We start from the raw sequence: 26,001 nt of genomic DNA on the forward strand, positions 1-26,001 counted from the left end.
GCCGGCACGACATCCAAGGTGTTCTGAAGGGCATAAAGGAAGCGAGGCAGAGCAATAATTTTGAATAGGGCCGCCTGACCCAACAGACAGAGAGGGAGTCTCCTCCAGTTAGCAATATCGCTTCTAAGCCTCTGCGAAGGGGGAAGAAGGTTTCGGACGTATCTAGCCGCGGGGTCCAGAAAAATGAAAATTCCCAAATATTTGAACTCATCCGTATTGATTTGTATAGGACAGTTCCGAGGAGGTACCGGAGGGTCACCCCTCAACACAAACAATAAGGACTTACCCCAATTAATGGATAGTACCGAATTTCTGCCAAAAGAGGCCGAGACATCAAAAACAACAATAAGGGACTTCTGGGGCGAGGTCAGATAAAGCAGAATATCATCTGCGTATAAGGATATTCGATCCTCCCATTCCGAGGACCATCGCAAACCCCGAATAGATGGTTCCAAACGCAGCCAGGCCGCAAGCGGTTCCAGGGCAAGCGCAAAAAGGAGGGGGGACAGGGGGCAACCCTGCCGGGTGCCCCGACCGAGCAGAAATGGTGCCGAAACCCTGTTGTTTACAAATATTTGGGCCATCGGTGTAGAATACAGAAGACGCACCCTGCTAATAAATTCGGGCCGAACCCAAACTTAGTCAGAACCCCCCACAAATAGGCCCATTCGATAGTATCGAAGGCCATGGTTGCATCAAGCAAAGCAATTACAGCTGGCTCATTCAGAGTGTGGGCTCTAGCTATTATCCCATGTAGCCTGCACAAATTTAGGGCTGTATTTCTGTGGGGCATGAAGCCCGACTAATCAGACTGAATCAAGCCGCTCACCACTTTTAGCAGACTGTTCGACAAAAGCTTGACCAAAATCTTTCGTTCGGCATTAAGTAAGGAAATAGGCCTGTATGAGGCACAATTAGTTTTAACCTTACCCTCCTTATGAATTACCACCACTGATGCCACGTAGGGAGGTAGTTTATCCGGTTTGAGCTTGTAGAATTCATTTGGGAGCCCATTTGGGCCCTGCCCCTTCCCGGAATTCAGGGAACGGATAGCTTGTGCAATCTCGTCAGATGTTAGGGCACTATCCATGAAATCCCGATCCTCCGAGGAGAGACACGGGAGCTGAAAATCCCGGAGAAACAGATGAGAGTCATCATCTGACCGAGTAGAGGCCAAAGTATAAACTGTCTGAAAATGAGCCGCAAACCTGTCAACTATATCTTGTGGGTCTGTAAGCGAAGTTCCCTCCTCCGTGAGGAGTTCAGGGACAAGGCGGCTGGCCCAGTCCTTTTTATCTAACCACGCAATGAGTTTCCCCACTTTATCCCCCCGGTCATAAAGCCTACCTTGCTGTTCCCTGCCCAGAGTCTTGGCCCTATCAGTTACCAGCGATTTAGAGTGGAGCTGCTTAAGGCTCAGGAGATGTAATTTGGTCTGCGTCACTCCTAGTTCCACCTCCCTTTCAGGCAAACCAATCTCAGTCTCCAGATCTACCAACTCCCTGTTCCTTTCCTTCTTTGAGCCCGCTATAAGTGAGAGGGCCTGACCTGTTTTAGAGGCCGACTTCGAGCCCTTGGCCCCAGCACCTTTCACAGGTTCCATTCCTCAAGCAACAGTACTCAGCTGGGGGCCAGCCACAAGAGACAGACAATTAATATGCCCTGCACCGCATACCAAACTCGGGCCACCGACACAGCGCTGTACTCAGTGTGATCAGCGGCAATGAGATCGTCCATGCGGCACAGCGTAGTCACGCAATGCCAAAGATGCAGCCTGTCACCATAGGCAGCTACACCGGGAGGTTGCCATCTGTGTCTCTTCAGAGGCTCATGAGTCTTCTACTTCTGAGGCAGCAGTGGCCGTGCCCGTCGTTCACTCTCAGCCCAGCCACCGGGCACCCCACCGCTCCCAGCCGAACAAACTATGGTGCAGTTAATGTGGGTAGTACAAATGCCAGCAGCGCCCACCTTTTGGACAGAAGTATGGAACACGGGAGGGCTCTCTGCACAACTTCCCCCAAGCCAGCCACAGAGTTCGTGCCCCTCAGTATCACTGCTGTTGAGACTTGCAAGGCTTACTGCACCCCTCCATACCGGGAGGCCGCTCCCTCCCGCCGCCATACACAGCACTCCACCAATGCTGCCACTATTCACGGTCTGAGCAGCAATAAAGCCACTCACCGGCCAGCCAATGTCCTCCGGGGCCGATGACGAGGGGGGAGACACCGAGAGATTCGAGGGGCGTCTGGCCATCTCCCCGGGTCCCGCAGCCATCCGTGTATCCGGAGACCGCCGCCACTGGGACCGCCGCAGTTACATTATCTCCGCCGCCCCTCATACTTTGTGCACCCTCGCACTAGCGGAGCATTGCTTCACGTAGCCACATGGTGGGGCCTCAAACCAGCACTGCTCGGCATCCGCCGCGGCCTCTGAAATCCGGCGGACCCGAAGTCAGCGTTCTCGGGCTCGATTCCTCACTGTGGGCCCCGGTCTCAAGGCCTAGTCACGGCCCACTTCCAACTTCGGTCACAGCACCTCGATTAAGCCCGCCGAAGAGACGGGGCGGGTGGCCCAGGCTCCGCTTTCCCTTCAGCACCAGGGGAGGCACACCGGACCACAGGATGTTTCGTCAGGATTGTTGAGCGGGCTCACTGACTACGGAGCTCACTCGCTACGCGGCCATTCCAGTTCACACTTGGCCACGCCCCCAAATAAAGCTTATTTTTGATTTGATTCAACTTGCAGGTCTCTAATAACAGTACAAGCGTCAGCATAGCACTGTAGCCAAACCCAGAGGAACCTAGAGCAAGAATCAACTGCAACCAAAATAAATTTGAACGCAGTATCTGAAATCAGTGGACCACAATGATCTTAGTATTTACAGCCAAAGGGCTTGTTGGAAATAAAGAGATGTGTCTGTGGGGGACGAGACACAGTGGAACTTTTGATCTGCTGATATATCTCACAACACAAAACTAATTTTCTGGTTTGTTGGTATAAACCTTCCACCAATAACGTCGCTACAAGAGCAAAATAGTGGCAGCCACTCCTGCTTGAGCGGAAGATACACCTTCAATTGTGGCTACAATAAGATCGGGTCTGTGGTCTGTTTTGGGTATCACCCATTCACCAACACCTGGAATAGTGACATAAGGAACATTCTGGTCATTTAAATGATAAGAATATTTAGAAGGAAAGCCCTTCGGTAAAAGGATGCCGTTCTTAAAAACATTTACGGCAGCCAAGATATCATTGTTGATACGAGTTTTAGAGCGGGTTACCGCCACTATTTTAGATGTGGCTACTGCAGATTATCTGCTTCATCAGTCACGGAATTCCCTACAGCGTGTGCTCTCACACGTTGATGACTCAATATATGTATAACATGAGTGTGCGGCAACCTATCCTTAAGATCAGCCACTTTAACCCAAAGCAGTTTGTTTGTTCTTGATTGCGCCACCCTTTGCATATTAATTTATCATTAAAGGATTTACATAATAATACATATCACACGCAATAAGAGTAGGGAATTTAAAAACCGTATTTTCAAGTTCAAGAAGTAAAGCCTTCAGTTCAGCAAACTGCACAGTGCAGTCTCCAAGAGACTCTATGCGAAGTGTCTGGAGGTGAAAATCACCATCCAACATAGTACCAGTAATGATAGGGCATGCAGCAGAATAGTGCTGCTTAGAACCTATAGCCAATTGTGCTGATCCATAAGTATAAATTATATATTTATATTGATCAAGAGGCAGAACTGAAAAAGATAAAGGACAAACACGTTCACATTGCAAAAATTATTTTGTTTGTAAGGAAGGGTCAAAGACAAAGTCAACATTCACAGCTTTTAAGGATGTAGCCCATTATATCCAACGAGAATGGAGGGTTTTTGCGCTGGGAACACTGGCTTTGGTGACAGCCTCAAAGGCTGGCACTGGAGAAACTACAATAATGTGTTTTTCCTGAGCAAGTGGCCGTTCTTTAAAGATGGACGTCTGCACGGCAGTCTGTATTTTTTCAGTAGAAGCAAAACGCAATTCTGCAGTCGAATGTAAATGCAATTTATATGCTATAGTTACCGTTTCACCTTCGTTAAAGGTGATATATGAAATTCCAATTATACCCAGCAAAAAGCAGCTGTCTAAATTTGTAGTATTGACACGGTATGTAAGTGTCATGCTTCAAGTAAGTCAGATTGTAAAGATCTGAGTGTGTTAGTGTGTTCCGACGTACAACAGGAAGCCGAAAAATGAGTATGTATTAATATATAAAGTGTTTAATATGTTGTGCAAAATCAGGTATGTTTGTTCTGCCAAAATTAAAAAAATCCAAACAGGGACTGGTACTTTTTAAGTTTACTTGGAGGCGCAGTTGTGCACATTTCACCAGAAAGTAAGGAGTAATACTCTATCCCTCATTTCTAAGTTCATATCCTAAGAAAGGACACTCAGAAAAGCTACATTTTATTTGTAGAAGTTAAACCTGTAGCCAAGTTCGTCAAATCTCAGTATAATGCAATTGATCCTTGCTAGATGGGTGGTTAATTCATCGTCCGTCAGGTGGATTTGATTGTACGTAGGACTGAGCATCAGGTTCAATTTCATGAAGAATCGACACAATTTGTGCTGCAAGAACTCCTGGGCTATTCGTGTAGCCCATAGTAAGTCGAGCATAGCGCATTTGATAGCCGAAGGCACTAAAGGCGGAACAGTCTCAGCTCTCAGGAGCCAAACTGGGACTGAAAAACACTGGAAATGTCCAAAGTGGTTTTATATTTTTTACGGACTACGTTATTAATGAGAGCCGTACTGTGTGCATTTTGCACTGAAAATGTGCGTGCATGACTATTCAAATGCCTCTAGTCTAAGTCAGACACTGCAATAGGAATGATTAGGTTTTGGAACAGGAAAAGGTGGATTATTCACTTCAAATTCACAGGGTTAAATTACTCCCTGCTACTCCAGTTGCTAAAGAATTTCCATGACTGATGCTTTAGCATCCTGTTTAAAGGGATACGGTGGTTGTACTTGAGGTGTGGAGCATATACAAATGACATGACAAGGGTGATCCATATCCCAACCATTATGATTACGATAAAGTGCAGGGGCCAATACAAGGCCCATTCAGAAGCATAATCTTGTTTGGCTTCGTCCAAGACAAGGTGTGAAAAATAAGGAAGAATGACATCCGCACCCTGGGGGGATGCATGAATAAAAGGTGGGGGGCAATCGACCTCCACCAAACATATGTCATAAGATGTGGTTAAGTTGTCCCAAAATATCGCTTTACTGGCGCGTTTAATGTCACCTTCAATTTGAATATCTAAGTGATAGAGTCTGTCTGGAGGGGCTTTGCCAGTTTCAACTGTAATAAATGTGTCAGTTGCTTTTGCTACCAGAAACTGGTGGAGTGTCTGGCATACAACAGTGACTTCTGCTGCGCTGTCGAGGAGAGTCACTTCCCAACTCCTGTTCAGGAGGAGGGTTCTCACAGTCTGTGGCATAGTTAGCAGTTAAAGTGTAACTTTCTTTTTCTGAAAAGGGGGTTTATATGGAGGAGGCCTGTCCTCCTTATTTATCTTCATGTCAGACGAGTGTTGTGTCTTCGTTTTTGGTTTCACATGCTCTTCTTGTCTACGGTCAGATCACCCTCCTTTGTCGTATTGTTGATCAGACAATTCCTGAAATGAACAAAGAGAATGTGCATCAGATGCCTGATACCTGTCTGGAGTCTTTATTTTAGTGCAATCACGAAAATTGTTTCGTCTTTCAGAGGTCTCCAAAGGTGGAGAACCTTCACATTGTCTACCGTTCTGTAGTTATTGTTTAGATTTATCCAATGGTTTTTTAGCACGCTCACAGGGTGGCCTGGCATCCTTGTCCAAGGTAGGCTAGCCAAGTGGTGGTACTGAAGGTCTGGTTCCCAAACAATTGCATCCTAAATACATACATGCATTAGCAATGATAACTGGCTACTCAAGTTCGCGATCAGCTACTGCCACTGCGGCAAGTCTCTGGCGTTTAGTCAAAGATGCTGCACCACTTTTAACAATAGAAAGAATAATTTCGGAGACAATGGGAAAATCAACTATAAATGTCATCCCAAAATCGAGGAAAGGACCTGCCCAATGCTCATTCTGTATTTGTTTGAGGACGTTCTGTAGACAGCTATCGAGAGAGTGCCTTGACAAAGAGTCTAGACAGTGGCAAAAACAGTCTCCAAAGTGTTGCGGTTGGCTAGATTGGGACCCAGTCCAGTTGGTTCACACAGTTAAAATTCTGTGCTTGTCCTGTGGTCCCGTAAGGAGAAACACACCTTCATGTTGATCGATTTGTTTGGGCTATCTAAAGTGGTATTTCCTCACAATTAGTAGGCTGTTTGCCCATAACTGAATGAACAATTACAGGACTTATTTTTGGCGCTGAAGGCAACTCGACTTGTGCTTTCAGGCAAAGTCTAGCTGGACCAGTTAGTAATGTACATGAAAGTTGTCGACATAGAACGACAAGAACATTATACAAAGCACGGATTTGTACTAGATTCAAATTACCTGAATCTGGATATGGTGTATATCCATCCAATGCCAGCTAGGTGGCCCCATCATTACTGAGGGGACCCATTCGAACTGGCCTAGGCACATGGGCAAGGGTGCCCTTAAATCATGTCTGTTGCTCCCAGACTGTAAGAGGAATTTCAACAAATACATTTGGTCGATATGTTGTAGGTGCCTAGGGAATTATGTATTCCTGAAAAGTGTTTGTGTTAGCGTCCTCAGCTGGAAATGTGATCCAGGATGTTAAAAAACCTAAAAGCAGGATGCAGCGTGCCCTACAACCACAGAAATTACAAGAGCCCCGATAATAGGGACTCCATATCGTTGTAAATGGGCATAAACTGCCGGTCGGCAGTTAGCCTCAATCGCAATAGGTTGTGCCATAAGTGAATTTTCAACGGCTTCAAAGCATAGTACAAACAGGATATAAAACCTTTTAGTATTCGAGCTAGAAGACCAAACAAACTAGGGGCTACCTAAAAAGTGTGGAGGATCCCCAGCACGACAAACTTCTCTGATAAAAGGTGTAAGGGTATTGTGGACAAGCACAAGCACAACTCGAGGGCCCCACAAGTAAGTACCTGAGCAAAACGTTGGCTGCACTATATTGCAGGGATTCTGCTCAGGAACTGAAGTATGCTTGGGATCATAGAACATTGGTAATGTAGGGACTGAGTCCCCACCACCTCAGTATCCATGAGCACGAGCCCAACAAGATATCCGGCCTCACTTGCCTACCTAGCCTTAGCAGAGAAGCAAGTGAATTGGCACCCCCGAACACAACACTCTCGACCTTCTCAGGGATTGCGGTAACAGGACTCAGCCTTTCGCTCTCTCACTCGTACCCATCCACAATAAGATAACCAAAAGACACAAAAGTATATTAGAATATTTATTTAAACTATTGTGTCCTACAAGGCAGAAGTTGTGCCACAATTAGAAAACAAATGCCTACCAATAATACTGTTAGCATGGTCAATTAGCCCTATAGTATAAAGAGCCCTGTCATGTTATAAGACAGAGTAGCCTAAGCCCCCCTCCCCTTCTACCAAAGCTAAATGATTATATATCCAAGATCTCCGGGTTTAGTGGTGAACCCCATACCTTAGCATACGCAGATGGACGTTCTACATCTCAGCTGAGGTAGCAATCTTGTCTCAGAACCCTCATTTAGTGTGTTTTCTTAAACTCTTGTGCTCAGTTATAAGGCAAGGCATGTGTGCTCACAAACCGCAGCTGCGTTCTTGTGTTGTGTCTAGGTAGTAGTGCCTGACCAGAGAGAATAACAAGGGACATTATTGTTTGACCTTGTCTGTGGTGTTCAGACGAAGCCCCAGGAAAAGAACAGAGCCCGAAAACGTATGCAGGTTCTATGTGAAGGTGTAATGATACACAAAAGCAAGCGTGTTTATATAGTAAAATGTGCTAAACAAAATGCATCCTACAACGTGCACAATAACATAGGGAAAACTAACATAGGGAAAAATACAATGGGTCATGCAGGGAACACATGACACCCTGACAACACACAGGTGCAAGACATCAATTCTTTAGCACACCGTCACTAGTTTCCAAATCACACAGCTTTGTGGACATGGTCACATCTTGTAGTGTGTTTATCTGAAACCTCACTTCTCACAGTGAACCACTCTGTGACCTTCTCAAATCCACATCAGTTTGTGGAACCTGGGACCAGGCTTCCATATCTTGCAGTACGCCTATATGGCGTGTTGTCTTTGCAAGTTCAAAACAGCCCCTATTTGCAAATGTAGGACACTTTTTTTTTACTATCTGACTCGCTAATGGAGGCCACTTTTATTTTAGTGCCCAGGCTTATTTTCTGTCCCAGACCGACCCAGCAAACTGTCTATGCATTAACGTGTAGTGTTGTTGCCTGTATGGTGCTCCAGTTATTTATTAAGGATATGGAACCCAATAAAACGTTGTGAGGTCGGCCTAAATTTTTTTTAAGGATTGATTCCTTCCACATAAAAAATGTTGGGTGGAACGGGGCCCTTGATAGACACAGGAACCTACTACATTATACCTCGGCTGTACCTTTTTTGGAAGTAAGTAGCCTGGTGCTGCTGCTACCTGAAGAGCACCTGTCCTTTGATGGCTTGTTAGAGGAGTTTGCAAGTCAGCTGACCTCGGTTCTGTGCTGGTTAAACAGAAGCTTGTACTGTTGCTGCAAAGCTGTCTCCGCTTTAATTGGTCAGGTACTGTCCAGTACTGAATGCACGCACTTCTTAAAATGTAAAATGAGAGTAACTGGACTTCTTTGCACTGCAGCGATACATTTAAGGGGGGCGTGCTGGCACTTCTCGGGAACACTGGAACAGTGAATACCAACACTTCTATATTTACACTTAAAGGGCTGGCTGTATTTGTTTTCCATACTGCTGCTAGCTGTACTTTACCTGTCATTTCCCGACTAATATTGGGAAACCACTTATCACCGTACAAAAAACTGTTGACTTTGTGATTAGCCTCCGTACAGCCGCGGAAATGTATTTGCGATGGAAAAGCTGAAGTACCTTGATTTGTACGTACAGTATATGATGAAACCTGGTTGTGATTTCGTAGGCTGCGCAGTGTTTTGGTACTGTGGGCAGGAGGCCAAGCCAGCCTCTCTCGATTAAAAGCTGATGGGAGAGCGCTGATGGGAGAACCGAAGGCGTGGCTGGAAAGGGTTTGGCAGTCCCTAAAACACTGTGTGCAACAATATAATGACTTTTGTGAGTGGGAGGAACGATCCGGCGGACAAAGAAGATACACACCAGGAGTGGGCAGAGCCCTGAACTGTAGCCCAGAGAGCGAGTAGCAACCGCATCACAACAGCGCGAGGCGCGGCAGCGGGCGGTGCGCGCGGCCCATTCCAGCCAGCGCGAGGACGAGGGCGAGCCGCAGCCCATCCGAGCAACAAGTTCACAGCGAGGGACGCGCGCGCGGCGCTGCCCCGGTCCCACAGCCACACGAGGGTCCCTGGTCCTAGCGGGGACTCATTCAAGCGGGCGGGGTGACCCAGGGGCCGAGGGAAGAGACCCGAAGGACGGGCAGGTGACAGTTGAGCAGCAGGGTCCTAGGAGTGCTCAGGAGCAGAGACTTGAGTGGGAGCTCGGGGTCTTGAGTGAAGGGCACCCGTAGTGTCCCGTGTGAGCGGCTGGCTGCCTCAGGCTGGTGCTAGGGCAGCATGTCTCTCGCTCAGTCCCCCGCGCTGTTGGTGCTGGGCTCCGCTGGGACTTTCCTGCTCATCGGCAGGCTCCTCCGTGCTCTTCCGATGCCCAAACTGGTGGAGAAAGACCGGACCCGCACCTGGCGCTGGCGGAACCTCACCGTCTCCATTGTGCACTCTCTTGTGATGGGTACAACCGCCGTGCTCTGGTAAGTGTGGGACCCGGAGTGTGGGGGTTACATGGGTGGGTTGACGGTCGAGTAAGGTAGTGCAATGCGCCAGGTTCGATAGGTTGGTGCCTTTGGGCCCACTGAGGTAAGTTACATGTTTGTTGCATGGGGATTGGACATCAGTGCCCTCGGAGTTCCAACGGTGCAATGGTACTAGGGATCAGGGAGACTAGACGAATGGAGTGAGCTACTAGGGTAACTATAGTGAGACCAATTCTGAGGCGTTAAGGAGAACTACGGAGGGGCCCAGGGCCAAGGTTCGAAGGGGATGAGGGGAGACTAGCGTCTCTGATTTGATAGGTTTATGGGACCAGGGCAGGCTTTGATATGTAGTTGCCTGCCGACTCTCCTGTTGTAAGTGTAATGGGTCAGAGGTCAAGGTTCATTGGTGGTGGTGGTGGGGAGTCCGGGAGGGAGGTCTTGAATGGGACCTCTAGGCTCAACTTGGATAAGGTTAATGGGAGCAACGGACACATATTGAATATTTAGCAGCAGGAGGACACCTATATGGCGCTGTTACCAGGGCAGCACCCGAAGCTCAATGGTTGGGGCCCCTGGTGGTACCGCTACCAGGGTTCTATGTTTAAGGGCTATCATGTTTGGAATAATGGGCTCACAAATCAAGGTGCAATGGACTGCGCTTGGGAGGACGCCACTGTGAAGGGATGTGGTTATAGATAGGGGCTGGGAGTGCAGTCTCTACGATAAACCGCCCAATGTGAGTTATAGGCAGGTCCACTGGAATAATGAGATGCTGTGGCGTTTTAGGATTAGTATGAGTTTGCCACATAATCTATCATCTACTGCACAATCTGCAGATTTGAAGTAAAACATTTTTTTCTAGCTTAATCGGATCAAAAGTTACTAAAATTAGGCAACATGTGTTCTTGCGCAGTGAAAGTCCCTTCTCAAAGGTTGACCTGTCCCCTATCAGTTGCTAATTGCTTCTTTAGATTGATTGGTGCTAATAAGGTGAAATATTTTCGCAGGCAGTGTTGACATGAGTTAAAATGACACAATACTGAAGAAATACTATCATAAAATGGGCTGCATCACGCTGCATGATTGGCATTTTCTTGCTGCATAATTTAGTCAACCCTGCTGTATAACGTTGTCCTCCCCTGCTGCATAATGTCAGTGGCCCTTGGTATAGGCAGGGACTCGTGAACTGTAATGTGGTGGGTGTGATGGGACCAGGTCTCCAGGCTCAGAACCCCTTAGATAAGCAGTGGTGGCCTCAGTGTGACTCCCTGTGACCTCATTGGCGAGAGAGCAGTGAGCAGGTTCTCAGACACTGTCGCATGATGTAGAGCATTGGTTACCAACCTTTTGACAACTGAGGACCCCCAATTAGTCACTATTGGAAGCCAGGGACCCCCCAAGCAATTTGTACGATTTACGTTTCAAACATTAAAGCAGTCATTTTCAAAAATACACAAACAAGTACACACCAAACAAATACTCGAATTACTAAAGATTTTATTATTTTATTTAGAAAAAATATGCAAAGGGGGGTTTTGAGAGGCTGTGCCCCAAGAAAATGTGGGAAAAAATGGTGCATTCTACAACACATTTGTCATTATGTATTCAATCCTATTAGCTTTTAACCCCTCCCCTGCTGATGACGGAACCGCTCCATCATCAGCTGCGGTGGCGCTGTGCTGATGACTGAGTGGTTCCGTCATGGCCCGCTCGGCACGCCTGCGCGGCACGGTTTCCGCACCTGCGCTGAGCGTTCCATTGAGCGGGCGGGGCCATGACGGAACCGCTCCGTCATGAGCACAGCACAACCGCGGCTGGTGACGGAGCGGTTCCGTCACCAGCATGCGCCCGCCGCGCGGCCGCCCCGCCCCCTTAGCACTGCGGCGGAATAGCCGCCGCAGTGAAGGGGCTAAAGCATAGTGAACGATGACCTTATTATGCTCTAGGATAGGACAATCTTGGTTGGGGCTCTTCAACGATTCCCTCACTATCACCCTCCAACAGTGCCTCTCATCTCTCCATAGCCCGTCTGTCACGTGTACTTCATTTGTTTTATAGCACTTCTTATACCAGTGTAGGGTGTCGGAACACTTTATATCACACATAGTGTCAATGAATCATACGTGTGTAAATCAGTGTATAGAAAATGTTACATAAGGCAAAAGGGACTACAATGTTTAGGATTCAGATGTCATACATACCTGTAGGTATTTTTTTTTAATGCTTGGTCTTGTGAACACAAACTCAGGATTCAGAACAGAACACAGGAGCTAGGGCTGACCTTAATAAGAATTTATTTCGACCCACACAAACCTTTTTTAGCAGCATTAGGATAAAGAAAGACTGGGAAAAACATAACTTCCTAAACTGTACCATGCGGTTTGCATGCCGCTCTTTAATGGCAGTTCATAGCTCACTGTGCTAGATTACATTTGTAACTTATGAACTGCACAGTAACAAAATAATCTCTGTGACAAAAGCAGGAACCCACTGAGCGTTGCACATAAAATGCTGTTCTTTAAAATGCATGGCACACAATCTTTGCAGCAGGTATATTAACCATGTGCGCTACCATAGATGAGTCAAAGCTGCCACTAAACAAAACACCCATCTCTCTCCAGCAAGTACATTAATCACTAGAGTTATCTTGACACTTTTATTGTTGCCCAAAAACTACTGGTTATACAAGGAACTTTTCAGTGCTTTTAAAACTTCCGTCTGCGGACCTCCTGGGAATGTGTCATGGACCCCTGAGGGTCTGCGAACCACAGGTTGGGAACCGCTGATGTAGCTAGTGTCAGTGCAGCATGGTTGGCCTCAGGAACCTGTAGATCGGGCTCCTCCCTGAAGCACATAAGCCTGGCTCCACCCACCTGCTCCTCTACCCCCTGACCCAGAATCCACACCTGTACTCCTGTGCCTCCCTGTGTAAACAGAACCTGGAAAGAGTGAAAGGTGCTGGTTTCACGTTGCTAGAAAATGATTTAATTACTTTGCGTAGCCACGGATACCAAGGTTAGGAAGGTGCCTCTGCATGCTTTGTTTACTCACTAGTGAACACGTACCTTACATTGTTGTGAAGCTTCTCTTGAGAGAGAATGCAAACTTCACTTACATGGTAACCCACGCGTCCTCAACCATAGTGCACGGCTCCCTTTCGAGGGGTAGCGCATGCACATTCCAGTGTACACTTCCCTCACGCAACTGAACACTTCCTTTAATATAGGTTCACTCTCCCTCATCAGGGTGCTTTAATGCTCCAGTGAAAGGCTGCCTCTGGAATAAGCGGTAGGTTTAGGGTTCATACCAATTGAGAGCGTGCCCTCTTGAAGGGGATTGCTATCTTTGGTGCCAGCCAGCTCAGGTGTAGATTCCATAGCCAACAGCTACAGAATATGTTGCAGTGTGGGAACTGGCACCTTATTTTCACCTTGCAATAAGGCCCATTTTGAGAGCATTTGCTGCATCCTGGTTTCCTCGTTTTTATATTATGTGATCTTTATTGAGGTTCCATAGGATACAACATGCAGCTGTAATAATCAACAGATTTACATTCCAACATTTTGATGCAATCCTCAATACGATGAGGTAAACAAATCCTCAACGGTCCTCTTGTCCCCCCACTAGTATTTTGCCAGGCCCAAAAACATACTAAGGGGTATCTCGTACTAACATATAGTGACTAATCTTTAGGGACAACATTGCCCGTAACAGGACCTTACACCCTCTCTTCTGCCATGGTGATAGTGTGGCTCCTGTGTGTATCATACTGTGGGCTCCCCTGTGGTGGCATTCTCCTAGGATTCTCTTAAACCAGACCATGCCCTCAAATCAGTTCCCAATTTCTTTATCTCTGAAGACTTGCTTCATACGTATCGCCTCAGCAGTTGCCCATTCAGAACATCTATAAGCCAGTCAGAATATCTTGGAGAACCGCCAACAACCATTTTATAGCTACACAATGTTTTGCTAAAAGTAGGCTAAGTAGAACAAAGTTTCTACCGTTTCTTTTTAGTCGGAGATGGGATCAGCCTCAGCAGTACCTGTCTCATTGTGAGCTATATAGTCCACCCAGTGGCTTTGTTGACGTTTTCCCCACCATCTGCCAGTAGCATGTCAGTGATGGACAGGATCACATCATGTGTATAAAGTCAGTCCCTTATCCCCCACACCATGGACAACTGATAAGACCACATTGGCCAATTTTTGTCCCATCTCTTAGTTGACATCTTTTACAAAATTGTGGAGAAGTTGATAAACAAACAACTTTCTGCTTTTCTCAAACAGAATGCTTTCTTCATCCCATGCAATCAGGCTTCCACCCAGGCTTCAGTATGGAGACCATATTGTTAGAAGTCTCAGATACAGTAAGACGAGCGATGGATCAGATGACGAAGGTAGCTCTGATTCTACTTTATCTATCTCCGGTCTTTGACATGGTCACCGAAGTGACACTTCTGCAGCATGTAGAGGCCATTGGTGTCTGTGGTTCTGCCTTGCTTGGTTCCGCCCCTTTCGGCCAAACAGGCCTCAGTCTGTTTATTTGGTTCCATAAATCCAATTCTAATAAATTGTGTTATGGGGTCCATAAGGGTCTGCTCTAAATCCCACATTGTTTAATTTGTGCATGACCCCCTTCGCCACCCTAATATAACCTTTCGGAGTACAGACTATATATTATGCAGAAGATATGCAGCTACTTCTTACTTGCCTAATTGGGATTATGGCTTTTGGCCTAAGGATATTCCCCACAACTCCTTCACCCACTCCGGTAGTGCGCAATCTTGGGGTGAAATTTGATACCAAGGCTTCCTTCGCCCCACAGGGTAGTAGGCACTTGCTTTGGCCTGTTAAAAGTGCTGAAAATGTTTCTCTATCTCCTTCCCCTTTCACAGCCGAAGAAGGTGATCCAGGCCTTGATTACATAAAGCCTTTATTACGCCAACTCTTTATACTGGGGCCTACCTTCTGAAGAGTGTACTGTTGGTGTAGAATGCTGCTTGGCTTTAATTATGTCTTCCCAGGAGAGCCCACATTTAACCAGGTCTAAAGTAACTTTTAAAAAAAACTTTAGTTTTCATTTTTACAAACAGAAGCTACAGCACATAGATAGTAATCAACAAGTACTGGATAAGCAATGCATTTAATCCCCTCTGATATGTAGATGTACATCGATCACCAGGTATATGCAATAATGGGAACAGTATAAGAAATAAGACTCAATGATGTAAAGATGAGGGGAGTGCCCGATGTGTATTTGCTGCTGAAGCATAGTGCTAGATTTATCGATATTTGCGAAAATTTTGTTCTTCGCACAGCTTTCTTAATTGTACCCATAAGTCTTTCCACCATTCCATAGTTCGAGGCCACATTGGGGTTACTCTTCTATGCACTATTCCTAGATAGCTCATAATTGTTTTCAATACATCTCCATTGAACGGTGGTCCGTTGTCTGTTTTTAAAATGTTTGGAATTCCCCATGTTCAGAATATATCATCCAATATTGGAAGTACTGCTGCCATAGACGTTGACGATATCAACTTCACAATAGAAAAACAAGAATACTCATCTCTTATCACTAGTAAGCAATGCCCGGAGTCTAATGGTGCATAAAAACCTGCTGCTACATTGGACCATACAGCATCCGGTAACTCAGACATATGCAATTCTTCCATCCCTCTTTCCTTGGAGGTACTTTGACATTTGTAGCAAGACTGAACAACTTGTTTGTCTAATCTTGGGAACCACAATTTTTCTCTCAGAAAATTCTTTGTTGCAGAGATGCCTCGATGACTTTCATGTGCCAAATCAATTACACGACGTTGCAGACTCTCTGGTATTAATATTTTGTTTCTTCTAAGTAGTATTCTAGAAGAGGTCACAGACAATTCAGAATGTATGTTCTTAAATGCTAATATATCATGTTTTTTTTTATAGTTGATTGAAATCGACTTCCATTGTCTCCACTTATTTTCATGTACAGATTTTTTTTACTTCTTGAAGTGTGTCATCTTTTTGTATTTCTTCAATTAATTCATTCTCTTTACTTTATTAAAAATGTTTGTCCTCATCAGCCCAGGTCTACAAAAGGTAAGAAGAACCATACTCCGGGGTCTCCCTGGATATAGCACCGTCTGGAGCCCTATCGTTATTACAACTAAGATGGGTCACTCTATACCTTGCTTCTCATACTCCGACCATAGCATAGGAAGCCTTGCTATCGACCTGCCCCTCTCTGAGGCGACCACCGAAGTAATCAAGCACAAATGGTATAAAGGCCTAATCATCGGACTATAAATGTGCACAGGAATTTACCCAGTTCTCATAGGGAAGCCAGAACTCATTACTCTTAAGCTTAGAAGCTCCATCTAGCAGAACAGTATATTTTATTGAGGCCAACCATTCTACTTTATTCGGGGGCGTAGCTTTTATCCAATCCTTACATATTTCCCGATGGGCAAGTGTAGGAAGGTAGATCCCTGACTATGGTTGCCCCCAACTTTTTGCCTGGTGTTTTGCTGGTTTTCTGACTTAGTTGACCTGGGACCCTGCTATTCAGGGCCCCAGGCCTACTGCTCTCTCTGTAAAATGGATTCCATGTACCCTAGGTACATATCCAATTGGATACTGAGTCACCTTATCAGTCCCTGTACAGTGTACCGTAGGTACCCAGGGCATAGGTGTACCCAGGGCCTACCAGGGGCTGCAGCATGTATTATGCCACCCCTGGCTGGCCATCCAAATCTGACACAACTGGCTGCACGACAGCTGGGGCAAGGTGGTGTAATCACCCTTTGCTTTAGATATAGTATACCTATATCTAACCCTAAAATGGACACACAGATCTCCTATCAGTCACTCCTATGGCAGGCCTTAACAATCCTGAAGGCAGAGTGCTTGGAATCGTGTGAGATGGTGCTCTGGCATGAGCTGAGCCTGTCTGCGGCTTTCGGGATCTATCCCTTAGCCGTTTCCATGATATCGCATACCATATACTCTTAAGTGCATTATAATCCTCGCGGTTATATGCCAACTCTGGTATCGCTTTATCAAAACATGTCGAGTAAGGTGTCATACGAATTGGAATACTAACCCCTCGCCAATTCTGGCGACGGGGTTAGCATTCCACCCTTCTAGAGGGAAACGACATGTATGTAACCCCTAACCCCGGTTAAAGTCAAACAGAGCCTCAGCTCCACAAAATGGATGCTGCCACCGAGACACAAGTCTGCCCTCCTGCTGCTGGGAGTCCTCCCAGAGCAGGAGATAAGGACAAAGGGTTTCCTGCCAGGGGCGGTGCCAGCACCGTCCCAGACAGGATTTTGTGTATCCTAGGTAGGCAGGGCTTCAGAGGAAGGTGACTGCAAGTGGCACCCCGGTGCTCACTATGCATAGGCCGGCTTGAACCAGTTCCAGGGACACTCCAGACCCTGAGCTGGGGAAAAGCCCGCCAAGGAAGTGGGTGTAACCACCCCCTCCTGGTCCCACCCATAGGGCAGGACCTAGTCGCGTGCCAGCCCCCTTTTCCCAGATAAAGGTAGGAGCAGGCCCCCTTCCAAATTAGATCATCTTTGGAATCAAGACACGACTTTCTGCGAAAGGACTTCAAGATTTCCTTCTTCAAGATTCTCCCTTGTGACTAAGGAGTAGTCACCCTGCATCCGCAGGCACCATCGCAAGAACACTGCGGTCTGCTGTAAGTCCTTCCTCCGGAATCCGACTGCCCAGCTCGACAAGACCCGGCTTCCCTGGCACCTCTGACCTCTACTCACCTCTACAGCCAAGCTGAGAACCGTGAGTGCGACGAGACCTCAAGGGACCGACTATTGCCAAGACTGCACGACTTCTGCACAGCAAGCCCGCCGAGTAATTTCCTGGCGAGTGCTTTGGGGTCCGAGAAGCCCCGACCCTGAGCAGCTCCAGCACCGAAGAGCAGCCCCCCAGCATCTCCACGATCGGCGTGGGGCCCTTCTGCTTTTTGCTGCTCACCGCGTTGTTTGGCTACTAGCCCGCTGACTTGTGGCCTTCTGAACGACGCCCGACGACATCACTGCTGCTGGTCTGGTTGCTCCAGACTGGCCCTTGCTCCCTTCCCGAAGAGGAGCACCCCGGACCCTCCTGGTCCACTCCAGACGCCATTTTGAGTCCACCGCGTGGGCTTGAATTAGCCAAGGCTTTGTTGCCCAATCCTGGGTTCTTCAACGCCGACAGCTTCAACCATCGTGGGACAGCTCGCCTCTCCATCCTGGTCGCCGACAACGCCTCCTGGTCCGTGAGATCTGCAGAGCCAGCGTCGCCCACTCACCTGGTCGAGGTGACTACCATCCGGTGCCCTCCTGGTGCCCATTGACTACTGGCTAGTAGTCACGAACTTGGTCCCCTCTGCTTTCAGGTGTCATCCATCTTCCAGATCCAGGCTTGGATCAACTCGAACTATCTTCACTGGTCGCCTGCCAGCATCTTTTCTTCCAGGCTCCTGGTCCGGCAACGAGGATTCCCGACGTCTTTTGAGACATATGCAGCTGCAGCCCCTGGGCTAGGTAACTTCGGCATTTCGGTGCCCCAGCATAGCCTCACTATCCAAGGGTCAGGATCCACTGTCGTTTTCTCCCTACCAGGTCGGGTTCTCCCGTGAACACTAACTTTAGCGTTACTAGCTACCATAGACTTTGTCCCGCATCCCGCGTGAGAGTGCACACTCTGCACCCGAGTCCCCTAGGCCTCCTAGAAGTAATCTAACGATTCCCTAGTCAAGTCCTAGCGATTCCAAAGCCTATTAGTACTGTACTTACCTGCTAGTAATTTCGCATTCCACTTTTAGAGTATATGGTTTTTCGTGCCCCTCGGGCATTTGTATATACTGTGCTAACTTAAGTATTTTCGTAAGAGTTTTGTTGTGTGCCTAGCACCCTGTCCTCATAAAGAGTACAGGGTTGTTGTGATTCTAATAAATACACTGTTTATTTTCATAACACTTGTGTGGTGTCCTTTCACTGGGTGTTCAAGGGGTAATGTGATGGTAAAACAGCTGGCTTAACACGCCCTCTAGAGTCTTAGCCTTAGACTGCTCGTATCCATGCTACTAGGATAGCTGGTCTATAAGGTTGACTTACAACCAATCATCAATAAGGGCTGTTTGGACTGATATATAGTGATCACTAGAATAGTGAACACTGCACATCAGGCCAATTTCTCACATTGGTGAGCAGCGGTTGGGATTTGAGCTTGCTGTTGTTTTACCACACATATCCTAAGAATATCTTGTGAAAGATCACATAAGTACTAAAGGTACATATAACTTAGCTTAGAATACTCTGAGTTCTACTGAACCAGCTGTTGTAGCTCCTAGGGCCTAGCACACCCTAAACTACAACTCTAGCAAGGGATCAGTAGGCAAACATATAGTGTAGGTAAGTGCACCACTTACACCTCACTAGAAAAGCATGTCTAACCATGGAGAGTCCACTGAGACTCCCCTGGTGAGCGTTGACCCTCCACAGGTCACTTCAAGATATGCAGCTCTCAGTTTCCAGGAGATGAGACAAGTCTGTACCTCCAGGAAACTGAAGCAGGGGTCTAACCCCACCATTCCCTTTCTGATAGGTCTCTTAGAGACATATGATGCCAGAAAGATTTCTCAGTTACATGAGAATATGCCAGCCTTAGAGGGAACCTCCGGGGATCCAGACCTCCACAACACTGCCAATGCAGTTGAGGAGGAGGATCAAGAGGAACTCTCTGGGGATGAGGTAGACAAAGGTCTTGAGGTAGTCAGAAGGCTAACTAGGGCCAACTTAGACTTACTTGGGCTAGGATCTGGGGGACCCCCAGTACTAACCCGAAGTGGGCCTAACCTTGGAGTTAGGAGAGATAGATCTCTTTCTAGGGACTCCAATAGATCTCTGCACTCTAATGCCTCTTCCCAGAGGAGGAGGAACTCTCCACAGAGGAGAGTGACTTCCCCTCAGAGAATAGAGCATGAAGCTAGAATGAGACAGGCTGCTCTGAGGATTGAAAGGGAAGAACTTGCCCTGGCCAAAGAAAAGCTTGCCTTTGCTAGAGAGCAGCAGATGAGTGGGCTAGCTCCCACTGGCGGCAGCAATCTCCCAAGAGATAGAGAGAAGGGTTTAGATACTAAACACCTGACTAAGATAGTGCCCCCCTTTAGACAAGGGGATGACATCCAGAAATGGATGGCTGCTTTGGAGATGGCCTGCACTGTGCAGTGCATTCCCCAGAGTCAGTGGGCAGCTATACTGTGGCTCTCCTTTGATGGTAAAGGTAGAGATAAGCTCCTCACTACAAGAGTGGAGGATGCTAATGATTACCAGGTCCTGAAAAATGCACTGGTTGATGGGTTTGGCTTAACCACTGAGCAGTACAGGTTGCTGTTCAGAGACACCCAGAAAACTCAGTCTCAGGACTGGTCTGACTTTGTTGATGGTGCCACTAAGGCTTTGGAAGGCTGGCTACTGGGTAGTAAGGTTACTGATTTCAAGGGATTGTATAATCTAATTATGAGAGAGCAAGTCTTAAATAATTGTCAGAACCAGTTATTACACCAGCACCTGGTAGACTCTGATCTGACCTCTCCACAAGAATTGGGTAAGAGGGCAGACAAATGGGTCAGAACCAGGATTAGGCCCAAGAACCAAGGTGGTGACCAGAAAAAGGAATCAACGAAGCCTCAAGAGAAGGGTGGGAATAAATCTACAGATCAAACCACATCAGGACCCCAAAAATCCTCTGAGGGGGGTGGGTCCCAGAATCCTTCCAATAACCAGAAGAAACCTTATTGTTATCCCTGTAAACAGGTGGGTCATTTAAAAACTGACAGCAGTTGCCCAAAGAATAACAATAAGGAAAACATACCCCCAAGTAACATTCCCAAACCTCCTGTTACTACTAGTAGTAATCCCCCAGGTGGTGGGAGTGCCCCCAAGAACTTGGGTGCATTTACTTTGGGAGTTCCTGGGGACTCTGGTCTAACCAGGTCCCCAAACTTAGATACTCTTGTCTGTGAGACTGGCATGGGGTTTGCCAACTTCACAACTTGTCCCAACACTTTGGGCAAGTACAGACAGGAGCCCCTCATCAATGGAATGAAAGTTGAGGCCTACAGAGACACAGGGGCTAGCATCACCATGGTGACTGAGAGTCTAGTCCCCTCAAGGCAACTTTTACCTGGTGCCACATACCAGGTGGTAAACATTGATGGAGTGAAGAAAACTCATCCCATGGCAGTAGTAAATCTCAGCTGGGGAAGTGTCACTGGCCCCAAGAGAGTGGCAGTGTCATCCAACTTGCCTGTAGAGTGCCTACTGGGGAATGATTTAGAGACCTCAGCCTGGGCTGAGGTAGAGCAAGAAACCCATTCTAGAATGGTAAACACCCATGGTAAGGTTAGTGGGGCAGTGATAGCCACAGCCCCAGTCCAAGATGTCCTCCCTGAACAGGTCAGGAGGGTTGTGCCAGTCACAACCCAATCTCAGACAACTTCCTTCCCAGAACAGGTTGTCAAGGCTGTCATGGTAACAGCCCACACCCAAACTGAGCCCCCTCCTGAAAAGGTTGGGAGAGTTGTGATGGCCACAGCTCAAACTCAGACAGATGATAGTGTTGTGAAGCCTGAAACTATGGATCACTCCACTCAGACAGAGAGCATTGAGGAGGAAGAGAACTCTCCCTCCCACCAGACTTTAGGAAAAGATCAGCCTCCTCAGGGAACTGATCTGACCCCTTGTGAAGAAACTGCCACAGAGGTAGTCAGGCCTAGCCTGGCAGAACCCCTGATGTCAGTGGACCCTTCCAAGATGGGACCCAGTCTGGAGCAGGTAACCTGCCCCTCTCTACCCTGCCTCAGTCAGCCCAGGGCTGTAGAGGTCAGGGAGGCCAGTGTTGGACCCCAAGGGGCCCCCTGTCCAAAAGAATTTCCCAATCAGCAGATTAAGGGCACTGAAGCTAGTAGTCCTAGCCAAGTGAAAATAAAACATACTCCTGAGGGATCCCCCTTAAAATTAGTTAGGGACCTCCCACAGATGGACACTGTTGGGCACAGCCAAACTTGGGACCTGAGGGCCCCAGACCTGACCTGTCCCTCCAGTAAGCCAAACAGAGGGACCCAACCTCCAGCTGTAGGTAGCCAGAGGTTGACCCTGAGAGCCCAAAACAACTCAGTCTTGGAAAGAAAGGCCTCTATGGTGGAAAATGATTGGAGGAAGCTGAGCCCATAATTAGTGGAGCCTCACTTCAGTACTCCATTTCAGCACCAGCCTTTTACTTTGCCAACACACCCCACAGGTAGAGATTCCCTATGGCGGAGACCCTCAGACACCCTTAGGGTAAGGGATTGCTTAGTGGACCATGAGATAGGGGGTAACCATGCCAGTGCTGGTACTTCCTTATATGGCCACTCAGGCAATATAGGCTTACCTGGCAAGGCTAGCCTTATCTCCTTTCGTTTGGGGGGGGGGGGGTTATGTAGGAAGGTAGATCCCTGACTATGGTTGCCCCCAACTTTTTGCCTGGTGTTTTGCTGGTTTTCTGACTTAGTTGACCTGGGACCCTGCTATTCAGGGCCCCAGGCCTACTGCTCTCTCTGTAAAATGGATTCCATGTACCCTAGGTACATATCCAATTGGATACTGAGTCACCTTATCAGTCCCTGTACAGTGTACCTTAGGTACCCAGGGCATAGGTGTACCCAGGGCCTACCAGGGGCTGCAGCATGTATTATGCCACCCCTGGCTGGCCATCCAAATCTGACACAACTGGCTGCACGACAGCTGGGGCAAGGTGGTGTAATCACCCTTTGCTTTAGATATAGTATACCTATATCTAACCCTAAAATGGACACACAGATCTCCTATCAGTCACTCCTATGGCAGGCCTTAACAATCCTGAAGGCAGAGTGCTTGGAATCGTGTGAGATGGTGCTCTGGCATGAGCTGAGCCTGTCTGCGGCTTTCGGGATCTATCCCTTAGCCGTTTCCATGATATCGCATACCATATACTCTTAAGTGCATTATAATCCTCGCGGTTATATGCCAACTCTGGTATCGCTTTATCAAAACATGTCGAGTAAGGTGTCATACGAATTGGAATACTAACCCCTCGCCAATTCTGGCGACGGGGTTAGCATTCCACCCTTCTAGAGGGACACGACATGTATGTAACCCCTAACCCCGGTTAAAGTCAAACAGAGCCTCAGCTCCACAAAATGGATGCTGCCACCGAGACACAAGTCTGCCCTTCTGCTGCTGGGAGTCCTCCCAGAGCAGGAGATAAGGACAAAGGGTTTCCTGCCAGGGGCAGTGCCAGCACCGTCCCAGACAGGATTTTGTGTATCCTAGGTAGGCAGGGCTTCAGAGGAAGGTGACTGCAAGTGGCACCCCGGTGCTCACTATGCATAGGCCGGCTTGAACCAGTTCCAGGGACACTCCAGACCCTGAGCTGGGGAAAAGCCCACCAAGGAAGTGGGTGTAACCACCCCCCTCCTGGTCCCACCCATAGGGCAGGACCTAGTCGCGTGCCAGCCCCCTTTTCCCAGATAAAGGTAGGAGCAGGCCCCCTTCCAAATTAGATCATCTTTGGAATCAAGACACGACTTTCTGCGAAAGGACTTCAAGATTTCCTTCTTCAAGATTCTCCCTTGTGACTAAGGAGTAGTCACCCTGCATCCGCAGGCACCATCGCAAGAACACTGCGGTCTGCTGTAAGTCCTTCCTCCGGAATCCGACTGCCCAGCTCGACAAGACCCGGCTTCCCTGGCACCTCTGACCTCTACTCACCTCTACAGCCAAGCTGAGAACCGTGAGTGCGACGAGACCTCAAGGGACCGACTATTGCCAAGACTGCACGACTTCTGCACAGCAAGACCGCCGAGTAATTTCCTGGCGAGTGCTTTGGGGTCCGAGAAGCCCCGACCCTGAGCAGCTCCAGCACCGAAGAGCAGCCCCCCAGCATCTCCACGATCGGCGTGGGGCCCTTCTGCTTTTTGCTGCTCACCGCGTTGTTTGGCTACTAGCCCGCTGGCTTGTGGCCTTCTGAACGACGCCCGACGACATCACTGCTGCTGGTCTGGTTGCTCCAGACTGGCCCTTGCTCCCTTCCCGAAGAGGAGCACCCCGGACCCTCCTGGTCCACTCCAGACGCCATTTTGAGTCCACCGCGTGGGCTTGAATTAGCCAAGGCTTTGTTGCCCAATCCTGGGTTCTTCGACGCCGACAGCTTCAACCATCGTGGGACAGCTCGCCTCTCCATCCTGGTCACCGACAACGCCTCCTGGTCCGTGAGATCTGCAAGCCAGCGTCGCCCACTCACCTGGTCGAGGTGACTACCATCCGGTGCCCTCCTGGTGCCCACTGACTACTGGCTAGTAGTCACGAACTTGGTCCCCTCTGCTTTCAGGTGTCATCCATCTTCCAGATCCAGGCTTGGATCAACTCGAACTATCTTCACTGGTCGCCTGCCAGCATCTTTTCTTCCAGGCTCCTGGTCCGGCAACGAGGATTCCCGACGTCTTTTGAGACATATGCAGCTGCAGCCCCTGGGCTAGGTAACTTCGGCATTTTGGTGCCCCAGCATAGCCTCACTATCCAAGGGTCAGGATCCACTGTCGTTTTCTCCCTACCAGGTCGGGTTCGCCCGTGAACACTAACTTTAGCGTTACTAGCTACCATAGACTTTGTCCCGCATCCCGCGTGAGAGTGCACACTCTGCACCCAAGTCCCCTAGGCCTCCTAGAAGTAATCTAACGATTCCCTAGTCAAGTCCTAGCGATTCCAAAGCCTTTTAGTACTGTACTTACCTGCTAGTAATTTCGCATTCCACTTTTAGAGTATATGGTTTTTCGTGCCCCTCGGGCATTTGTATATACTGTGCTAACTTAAGTATTTTCGTAAGAGTTTTGTTGTGTGCCTAGCACCCTGTCCTCATAAAGAGTACAGGGTTGTTGTGATTCTAATAAATACACTGTTTATTTTCATAACACTTGTGTGGTGTCCTTTCACTGGGTGTTCAAGGGGTAATGTGATGGTAAAACAGCTGGCTTAACACGCCCTCTAGAGTCTTAGCCTTAGACTGCTCGTATCCATGCTACTAGGATAGCTGGTCTATAAGGTTGACTTACAACCAATCATCAATAAGGGTTGTTTGGACTGATATATAGTGATCACTAGAATAGTGAACACTGCACATCAGGCCAACTTCTCACAGCAAGCAATACAAAATAATAAATCAATTGTTTTATACTTTGTGACAAAGATTCATAGTTATCCGGGAACCAAAAAAACCCAAGAGATTAGCTTACCTGGAGCGACCTTCCAAGTATTAAAGATACCGTGTTACTCACAACCAGCCTTAAATCTTGGAGCTCTGGCCAATCCAAGAACACATGTTCGTCATCACTTTTTTCTTTCCCATATTTAGGGCATCTTGGCGTGAAGCCTTTTGCAAATCTTGCCAGGTTGTATGGCGTCCAGTAAATCGTGTGGAGACAGAAAAGGTGGTTCCGCCTTAAATTTGCGGCACGTACCGTGGAATATAGCATGTCACAAGATACTTGCCATAGGTCTGTCAACTGCTCTCCCGACAATCTCTTTTCCCACAGTGTTGCTGGTGACTTAAAGTCTCCGTCTGAGCTCCATTAGGATCCAATTCCATCTTGCCACCTCTTTTCCATGGGTTCCTTCAGATTTTACTGAGGATTCTAGTTCATTAGAATGTCCCGCGCATAATCCACCAGTGAGGCTCCAACTCTTTACTTGAAGATATTTGAATCTTGACAGTTGCCCATTAGCTATCTCCTGGGCCTCCTCCCAAGAGATTAATACTCTATCTACCATCAGTTGACCCTATGTTTTTGTCCCGGCTTATTTTAATGGAAATTAGTTCATTCTCTTTAACAATTCCTGGAACTGCTGATCTGACTATGAAGCATATATATTCCTCCACCTCTGATTGTTGCTCAATCTCTGTCTTAGATGGATGCCTTGATAAGTAATCTGCTGGGTTATATTATTTTCCTGGTTTATGGATAATTCTAAAGTCGTAATCCATTA

General features: G+C 47.7%; 1 protein-coding gene across 1 annotated transcript in view; it reads left to right on the forward strand.

Annotated features, from left to right (window-relative positions):
• The first annotated feature begins 9,278 nt into the window (after window positions 1-9,278).
• Window positions 9,279-26,001, forward strand: part of LOC144824549 (TLC domain-containing protein 1-like) — a 144,302-nt gene continuing 127,579 nt past the window's right edge. The window contains exon 1 of the mRNA XM_078683602.1: window positions 9,279-9,937. Coding sequence (XP_078539728.1) covers window positions 9,747-9,937 — 191 coding nt within the window. The 5' untranslated portion in view covers window positions 9,279-9,746. The remainder of the gene's footprint in view (window positions 9,938-26,001) is intronic.

This window comes from Lissotriton helveticus, chromosome 3_1 (genome assembly GCF_964261635.1).
Source record: "Lissotriton helveticus chromosome 3_1, aLisHel1.1, whole genome shotgun sequence".
Taxonomy (NCBI): domain Eukaryota; kingdom Metazoa; phylum Chordata; class Amphibia; order Caudata; family Salamandridae; genus Lissotriton; species Lissotriton helveticus.